Genomic DNA, 9926 nt, shown 5'->3' with positions numbered 1-9926 from the left:
GAGAGAGAGAGAGAGAGAGAGAGAGAGAGAGAGGGAGAGAGAGAGAGACAGACAGAGAGAAGTGACATGTTCAAGAGTTTTCCATTTGAGTTCACTGCAGGCAAAGTTGATAACTACTTTATCAAATCAGTATCTCCCTTCTAGACAAATCAGAAGTTGGCAAGGTGGCACAGAGCTCACTTACTATGCTTGTAATTGAAGTTTAAATACAAAAGATCTGCAACCATTTACATATAGATGCCTTTCTATCCTACTGACATTTACGCAGTTACCACCTAGACCATATGTCTAAAATGTTTACTATCTAGCCTTCCACAGAAAACATTCTCTGATCTCCAAGCTAGAGGTTCAACTTGGCTGTCCTCCTTGCCTTCTGTCTATCAATTTTCCCCCAACTGCGTCAATATCTATTCCATTACTAAATCCACTATTTCTCTTTCTTATTTTTAGGCACTGAAATATTTTGTCTACACACTCCACCTTCATTTCCATCTTTGCTTCTTTGGTCTTTTTTGCTTGGTTTCCTACAGTAGCTTCCTTGATTTTTGTCTTTATATCATCTCTCTATCTCTTTGTCTGTCTGTCTATCTATCTATCTATCTATCTATCTATCTATCTATCTATCTATCTATGTGAGCTCTTTGTCACCTTCCAGTGTCTTCCTTAGTCCTTTTCAACATCCTTTTTTTGAGACAATGTCTGTTAGTAAATCTGAATCTCCATGATTCAGCTAGGTTTGCTGGTCTGTGAGATCAAAGATTCTCTTCTCTCTGCCTTCTCATTCTTGGGATCACAGAACATGCCACCAGTTCACCATTGTAAGTGGGTACTGAGTACCCTAACTCATGTCTCTATGTTTATACTACAAACACTTTATCAATTGAATGTCTCTCCCACCACTTTTATCCCTTAAGTCCATTTTCCTGCTGCTTTCAGAATACAAATACATGAAAATACAAGAAGGCTGTTCCTTTGTTTAGAAACCTTCAGTTTCACCAATGCCTTAAACGTAAATTCTTTGTCCATTTTAATAAAAGCCCTGGTAGCCATAGCAACAGAACCTCACAGCTTGCCCTCCTTTCACCATTGTCATCTGCAGGAACACAGGCTTGCTCTACAGTCATCTTTTTTTTTAAAATTTATTGCTCTGTGTCTTCATTCTTATCTTTTTGCTTTACCTAGCTTTTGCTGATTTGTTACTTGCTCTCAGAAAACTTACCTTTTTTCAGCATCCCTTCCTTTCCTCCACAGTTTCTTTGTGATTTCCTACTAGGCCATACATAGACTGGGAATGTTCTAATAACCGCTCACATGAATCTTTCTTCCCTCTAGACTGAGACATTCTCTAAGGATGATATTTTACCAAATTTCCTTATCTTAGTGTCTAGAACATTATCTGACATAGTAGGTGTCCAGATATCATTTGTCAAATGAGCATTTGTTTTATGTGGTATTCACCTTCCAGGTTAGATGTCAAGATTTTTGCATTATTTTAACATTAGACTATTTATTCAAAACTACTAGCCCTTTATTGTTTTATTCAATTAAATTCTTTGTAAATAGTTCTCTATTTATACTAATATACATTATCTTCCAGATAGTTTCTTATTAATTATGATGACCTCTTGCTAGCTTTCATTGATAGGTCTCAGATGGTTATACATCTAATCTACTGTACCGAGACTATAGTTCTGATTCTATAAAATACTTATAAATCATTAGGGTTTCTTATATTGAATCTGATTTATTATTAGTTGGAGCCAGAGATCATTCATGTCTAACAAATTCACTGAGAATACTTGTACTGTAGTTCACCAACAACATTTAAGTGGCAAGATTCCAGATTTTACATTGTCAATTCCTCCTTGGATATTTTATAGGCTCAGTCTTCCATTGTCTTTTTGTATGTTAAAATCATCATTGTGTATTTTAATTTCATCTTTCATGTTTTTATTTTTATATTTTAGCAAGAGAGTGATAATGCTCATTTGTCAGCACAGTCTCCGGTATCATCTGAGGTACAAGTTGTTTTAATGATTTGTCTTTTACGTGTTTGCCAAAGAGTTCTTCCTTTCCTCCTTTCTCAAAAAAATCTTATTTTTAATTTTTATAAACTAATTTATGCACTTTAAAAAATCTGTGCTTGATTATTTTGTACAAGTCTTGTCTGTAAAAATTATGATTACCATCTTTTTCTGTAAATATTCCAAGTAAATTGTAATAATTTATAGTTTTCTGTGGAACATAAGTCTACATTACTTTGAGATGTATGCTGTCTTATCTCTCAACATTTTAAAATAAGTGGTAGATCTTAACAATGGCCTTGGAATTTTACTGTGAAAGTTTCCCTTGAGCATTGAGCAATGGCCTTTGGTTTTCCTTGTAACCAATTAGGTCTGAAAACAATGCAAGAGAAATGTCCTTTTTCCACGAGAAACAATCCTGCAGTGGGTTGTTCCTATCGACAGGAGGTTACACTTTTGCAGGTATATGAAATCTAAAGAACAAGGGGAGAGTTGGTATATGAAAATCATAAATTATAACATGCTGTTCAAATACTCTGATGGTTTGAATGACTAGTTCTTTTAACTTAGTTTAATCTATTGCTTTGCAACAATAAATTTAAAGCATTTTAGCTAGAGAAAGTATCCAAGGAGCTAAAGAGATCTGCAACCCTGCAGGTGCAACAACATTATGAACTAACCAGTACCCCGGAGCTCTTGACTCTAGCTGCATATGTATCAAAAGATGGCCTATTTGGCCATCACTGGAAAGAGAGGCCCATTGGACACGCAAACTTTATATGCCCCAGTACAGGGGAACACCAAAAAGTGGGAATGGGTGGGTAGGGGTGTGGGGGGGAGGGTATGGGGGACTTTTGGGATAGCATTGGAAATGTAATTGAGGAAAATACGTAATAAAAAAAATAAAGCATTTTAAATAGTATCTCACTTAGTTTATTTAGTATTCTACAGTCCATTTTCATTAGCAAGAAAATAACTGTTCATTTGGTGAATTTAGGTCTTAAACTGTTTAATTGATCTGAATTCATTGTATAAATTTGATTATGTACATTTTATGTAAGTGCATTTACATTTTTAGAAAGCTGGAATTCATTCTTTATTAGTCTGCATGATTTGTATTATTAAAAATTGATATAGCTTTGAGCATGGAAGTAATAAACCTATTTCTAAATTACATGGAAAGTAAAATGATGCACGTGGTGTTAGGGAACAATGTAAGTTAGGATGACCTAACGTTTGTCATAGTTGCATGCTTTTAGACCCTTTCTCTGTAAGTTATAACAAATGTAGGGGTAGACATGACTACACTGGGGTTTGCATAGTTGATCTATGATATGATGGACTGTGTCTACCAGGTGGTATATTAATGTCATTTTTTCCAGCTAAGTTATATTGATTTTATAACTTTTGCTTGTGTTTGGATGACTGGAATTCCTGTTCAGGAATTTATAACAATTTAACCTAACAAATGTGGACAGCATATAAGGCTGTGGATGGGTAGACTCATGACTATGTGTATTGTAGCTCTGCTGACATCCACACTGAGCTGCCTAGCATATCTAGAGAAGATGCAGACACCCTGCAGAATTCTGACTGCTTCCGTTGCATGTGAAAAAGAAAATGCTAAAGCCTGTTTGTATATCATCTTAACAAAGCCCCTATGTTTCATTTGAACATAAATATAGTCCTACTTGTGTGCTTTTATGATTTTGTAGTGGGAAAGACCAGTTGCTTCCTCAATTAGCCTAATCAGTAAATGACAGAGAAGTAACTGAGGTTTTGGCCCTGCCTGCTTCCCAGAGTTGTCACCCTGAGTAATAAGTCACTGCTGTGCATTATAGTTATCAATTTTTTATAAATTAGAAAAATTTTAAAGCACTTTCAATCTCCTCACTTAATGTTTACAACAATCTCATTTGAATTGCATGGAATTATTCACATTAAAAATAAATGTTTCGACAAATATACCTTAAGCTTTTCATTCCAATTGCTGATTTATTTCCATTTGTCTTTGATAGCTCACCACAGCTTGCAGAAGCAATTTGAAATAATGAAATAATAATAGAAGGAAGACACAGTAATCTATGATCATATATTCTGAAACCCCTGTTCATATAAATATGAGGACTGGTCTCAAGTTTGCCACTGCTAAGTGTTAAGTCTGTGTAGATACATAGTCCAGGTTGATAAATCTTTTCATTGAAATGTGCTTCTTTATTTTAGAGACTAACTGGATTCTTCTTTTAAAAAAAACTCTGTCCCACCTTGTTAATGGTCTTTCTTTTTGTTTTTTTTTTTTTCTTTCTATAAGAATCTAGGCTGGTGAGCTACTTCACTGGGTAAGGGCTTTTGCCACCAAGCTGGACTAACTCAGTTTAGTTACAAGGACTCACATGAATGAAGGAGAGAAGTGCCTTCCCAGTTGTCTTCTGACTTTCTCTGTCCCTCTCCCTCTCCCCCAATTTCTTCCCATCCCCCCTCTCTCTCACATACACACACACACACACACACACACAACTTATTTTTTAAAAATTAAAGGAAAATTAAAAAATCCATACCCAAGTAACTTAGCAATATTTATTGACTTTTAAAAACATTAACATATCAGTTTGAGTTGAAACTGAAGTTGACTTTATTCATGGAAACAATGGAAATAAATCTGAAAATTGGAGCGGGTATGAATAAGTACCTTGGTTTACCTTGGTGACTTTGAAACAACAAAGGTTTTCCTCTTTTTGTTTATTTTATTTATTTATTTATTTTTTTAGGAATATGACCGGTCTGATGGCTTTTCACATGGTCCCTTTGGCTTGAAGCCTAGATCAGGTATAGTCTTTAAATAAAATCTCTTGTCTATGTTGAATCTAGAGTTTCTCAGTTTAAATGCTTTGGAATCTGTAATTTTGTGTACTCAAAGCTTCTTTTCCCTCTTCTCTTGATCTTCTTTGCCTTTACAATTTCTGCCATCATTTCTTTCTTCCCCATTTTCTCCAACCTCCTGTCACCTCCTTCCTGCCTTAGGTATCCTGCAGTCTTTATTTCTTCTCTGCTGTGACTGCTGTTAGAATAAGCCCCTTGACAGCAGACAAAACACTGTTTGAAATTATAGCATTCCATTAGATTGTGGTTTAAAACAGGGATCTTTTGCATTCAGCATGCCCATGAGGAAATGGATCCATTTTACTTGGCAAGGTATTGAATTATTCCAAAATAACTATCTTGACCTTCCAGAATAATTTCCTCTTTTTCTTTAGAGGTAGAACATATGTGCAATCAACCCTTTTAACCTGGGTCATAAGTTTCTCATAACATATTGTTAAGTAAGAACATATGTAAGTGTTAGAAGTCACTGAACTTTTGTTGCCTGTTGATTTTGTACTATGTAGCTAAATATTAAAATATTCGAATGTAGTATTAATAACATCTTCTATAGTTCTGTACGTCTGCTTTTGATCACACCTCTTTCTCCATGGATGGTTGGTCTTTGGATTATCTTTATTAAAAGTTAGGGAATTTTTATTTCTATACAGCCTTCAGTCGTGCATCTCGTCAAGAATATGGGGCAGCAGATCCAGGATTTACAATGAGAAGAAAGATGGAGCATTTACGGGAAGAGCGTGAACAGATAAGGCAGCTTCGCAATGTAAGTCACATTGACCTTGTGCATCTCCTTTACAGGAACGGGTTTAATTCAGCAAATTCATAAAGTATACTGAATTTTTATTCTTAATGCTCTTTCAATTTTTGTTCACATGATTAATAATGTGAATGTACACCGTGTTTACATAAGATACCTGCAATTTATCCTTATTTCTTTATAGAATCTTGAATCCAGATTAAAAGTCATTTTGCCTGATGACATAGGAGCCGCACTGATGGATGGAGTTGTTCTTTGCCATTTGGCCAATCACATAAGGCCACGCTCTGTAGCTAGCATTCATGTACCATCACCAGCAGTGGTAAGTAGTGTCAATAGATTACTGCTATTCCTTTAAGACTGTCTTTAAATAATACCCATAATACATTTTCCAATATCAACTAAGTTCTTTTAGAAGAATACTTATGATGTGTGTCTCTCTTCTTCTACCTCACAGCCCAAGCTGAGCATGGCAAAATGTCGAAGAAATGTAGAAAATTTTCTTGATGCTTGCAAAAAGTTGGGTGTTTCACAGGTAATTATCTGACAAACTTGCCATTTAACTATTAATCTGTTACAAGGAAAGTAAAATCATCTTCATAGTGGGGGATGGATAACACTTTGTGAACACAAATTTGAGTATCTTCTTTTTGTCTCTTTCATGCACATATATGTAATTACAGTGTTTTAAAATCTTTTAAAGAGGGCCTTTATTAAGCATCTACCTATATGTAAAATGTTTGCTAATCGTAGCTACAACTGAGTAAACAGAATTTAGTTGTGACAACTGAAGCTTAATTGTGAAACCATTGCTGTTGTAATTTAATTGGTGTTGCTGGTGTTCTGCTGAGGGACATTTAGACCCCTTGTTGCTCTTTAGTGTTATGCTGCGTATTGAACCCAACGCCTCATACCTGTAAAGCACACATTCTATTACTGAACTATACTCAAGTTCTTATTTGTAACTTCATGAATAAATTTTGAATTCCATCTAATATAGTTACATATTAGTATAACTATATTAAAAACAATGAAACTGCCAAATTATAAATTTTGGTACAGGGCACGAGAGATAGCTCAGTGCTCAAGAGCACTGTTTGTAACTACAGTTCTAGGTATCTGAAACCATCACACAGACATACATGTAGGCAAGACACCAATGCACATAAAACTTTAAAAAATAGGTGTATATATATATATATACACATATGTGTGTGTGTGTACATATTTGGAACTTTAAAATGAGTATGAATGACCAAGCCTGCTCAGTCAGTCAACAGGTTCTCCAGCACGGGAGTGAGGATTAAAAAGAAAAAAAGACAGACAACATTGTAGTATGACCCCAGTCAATTCTGAGACTGAAGGCAAATTTAATTTCCCAATCCACTTTTTATACCATTTTAATTACATGCAAGTATTTTGGTCATACAGTACAATAAGGAACTAACAAAGCAGTAAGCAAAGTCCTGTGATTACTCCCATGGCAGTTGTTTAAAAGGGCTTGTCATTATGACCAAAATACTTGAGTCCACTTCCTTGTCCAAGTCCTAAATTTTGCCTGAAGCCTAGTTCTTCTGTTCCATCCTAAGACTAAAATTCCTGCCTTACCCTACTTCCCTATTACAGCCTAAAGTTAGATTCTTGCTGAAACTTACTTCCTTATTAAGCCCTAATGTCAGATTCCTGCCTGAGCTTACTTCCAATGTCAGATTCCTGCCTGAAGCCCATTTCCTTGTCCTTGGCCAATGTCAGACTCCTGCCAAGCGGTACCCCAAAAGGCTTTCCACATATGAATTGGCTTGTATTTTAAAAAGTAATTGCAGTATTGTAAAATCAAATCAGTGACATTAATAGATTAAAATTTATAATAAAAATGTTCCCAATCTTGAGGATTTCATAAACCTGATGTTAAGATGTCTACTGAGGAAAGTGACACTCCGAGATTTCAATTACTTTGTGTTCAGCTCTCTTTTAAACAGTGATGTCATTGACTTTTCATCAGATGAAACTTTTAACTCAACTGAATAGACACAATTTATTTTTTTAAAGAGAAACAGTGAACCCATGTGTACTTTGATTTTGCTTTCTGTTTTCTTACTATTTGTGATTTCTATATGATGCCTTAAATTTTTAAAATCTTTTATTGGACGTTTCCTTTATTTACATTTCAAATGTTATCCCCTTTCCCAGTTTCTCTCCCTCCCAGAAACAGCGTATTACATCCTCCCTCCCCCTGCTTCTATGAGACTGTTCCTCCACCTATCCACCAACTCCCACCTCCCTGGCCTCAATTCCTCTATACTGGGGCATCTATCAAGCCTTCACAGGACCAAGGGGCCTCTCCTCCTATTGATGCCTGACAAGGCCATCCTCTGCTACATATGCAGCTGGAGCCATGTGTACTCCTTTGTTGATGACTTAGTCCCTGGGAGCTCTGAGGGGTCTGGTTGGTTGATATTGTTGTTCTATGTATGTGATTGCAATCCCCTTCAGCTCCTTCAGTCCTTTCTCTAACTCCTCTATTGAGGACCCCTTGCTCAGTCCAATGATTGGCTGTAACATCTGCCTCTGTATTTGTCAGGCTCTGGCAGAGCCTCTCAGGAGTCAGCTATATCAGGCTCCTGTCAGCATGTACTTCTTGGCATCCACAATAGTGTCTGGGATTGGTAACTGTATCTGGGATGAATCCCCACTTGGGACAATCTCTGGCTGGCCTTTCCTTCAGTCTCTGCTCAACACTTTATCTCCATATTTGCTCCTGTGAGTATTTTGTTCTCCTTCTAAGAAGGACTGAAGCACCCACACTTTGGTCTTCCTTCTTATTGAGCTTCATGTGGTCTGTCATTTGTAGCTTTTGGGCTAATATCAACTTATCAGTGAGTGCATACCATGTATGTTCTTTTGCGATTGGTTTAACTCAGCATGATATTTTCTAGTTCTATCCATTTGCCTAAGAATTTCATGAATGCATCATTTTAATAGCTGAGTAGTACTCCACTGTCTAAATGTAGCACTTTTTATGTATCCATTCTTCTGTTGAAGGACGTCTGAGTTATTTCCAGCTTCTGGCTATTATAAATAAGGCTGCTATGAACCTAGTGGGGCAGTATCCTTATTACATGTTGGAGCATCTTCTGAGTATGTCCAATTTTCTGAGGAACCACCAAACTTATTTCCAGAGTAGTTGTACCAACTTACAATCCCACCAGCAATGGAGCAGTGTTCCTCTTTCTCCATATCCTCACCAGCATCTGCTGTCACCTGTGTTTTTGATCCTAGCCATTCTGACTGGTGTGAGGAGGAATCTCAGGGTTGTTTTGATTTGCATTTTCCTGATGACTAAGGATGTTGACTATTTCTTTAGGTGGTTCTCAGCCATTCAGTATTCCTCAGTTGAGAATTCTTTGTTTAGCTCTGTACCCTATTTTTTTAAAATAAGGTTATTTGGTTCTCTGGAGTCTAACTTCTTGAATTCTTTGTATACATTGGATATTAGCCCTCTATGGGATGTAGGATTGGTAAAGATTTTATCCTATTGAGAGTGTCCTTTGCCTTACAGAAGCTTTGCCCTTTTATGAGGTCCCAGTTGTTGATTCTTGATCTTACAGAATAAGCCATTGGTGTCCTGTTCAGGAATTTTCCCCCTGTGCCCACGTGTTCGAGGATCTTGCCCACGTTCTCCCCTATAAGCTTCAGTCTATCTGGCTTTGTGCAGGGTCCTTGATCCACTTAGACTTGAGCTTTGTACAAGGAGATAAGCATGGATCAATTTTCATTTTTCTACATGCTGAACCAGTTTTTTTTCTACCACCAGTTGAACCAGCACCATTTGTTAAAAATGCTGTCTTTTTTCCACTGGATGGTTTTTGCTCCTTTGTTAAAGATCAAGTGATCATAGGTGTGCGGGTTCATTTCTGGATTTTCAATTGTATCCCAATGATCTTCCTGCATGTCTCTGTACCAATACCATGGCATTTTTTTTTTAAATCACTGTTGCACCTATTGCTCTCTAATACAGCTTGAGATCTGTGATGGTGATTCCCTCAGAAATTCTTTTATTATTGAAAGTAGTTTTTGCTATCTTAGGCTTTTTTGTTATTCTAAATGAATTTGCAAATTGCTCTTTCTTTCTTTCTTTCTTTCTTTCTTTCTTTCTTTCTTTCTTTCTTTCTTCCTTTCTTCTTCCTTTCTTCTTCCTTTCTTCTTCCTTTCTTCTTCCTTTCTTCTTCCTTTCTTCTTCCTTTCTTCTTCCTTTCTTCTTCCTT

At 36.4% G+C, this 9926-nt stretch overlaps 1 protein-coding gene and 1 non-coding gene across 5 annotated transcripts in view; both read left to right on the top strand.

Annotated features, from left to right (window-relative positions):
* Lrch2 (leucine rich repeats and calponin homology domain containing 2) overlaps positions 1–9926 on the top strand; it is an 89144-nt gene that overhangs the window by 73029 nt on the left and 6189 nt on the right. For 3 of the 4 annotated variants that reach the window (XM_029473654.1, XM_029473655.1, XM_021153737.2), the window contains 4 exons: positions 4793–4850; positions 5555–5667; positions 5846–5983; positions 6119–6196. In XM_029473654.1, the coding sequence (XP_029329514.1) occupies positions 4793–4850; positions 5555–5667; positions 5846–5983; positions 6119–6196 (387 nt within the window). Of the gene's footprint in view, positions 1–1967; positions 2019–4792; positions 4851–5554; positions 5668–5845; positions 5984–6118; positions 6197–9926 lie in introns of all 4 variants that reach the window. The other variant, XM_021153736.2, reaches the window with a different exon arrangement.
* Positions 2352–2480, top strand: LOC115030213. Its single transcript, XR_003835822.1, has one exon. It is a non-coding gene; the product is annotated as a small nucleolar RNA SNORA35 (small nucleolar RNA).

Source organism: Mus caroli, chromosome X (assembly GCF_900094665.2).
Source record: "Mus caroli chromosome X, CAROLI_EIJ_v1.1, whole genome shotgun sequence".
NCBI lineage: Eukaryota > Metazoa > Chordata > Mammalia > Rodentia > Muridae > Mus > Mus caroli.
This window is presented reverse-complemented; position numbering and strand designations above follow the sequence as displayed.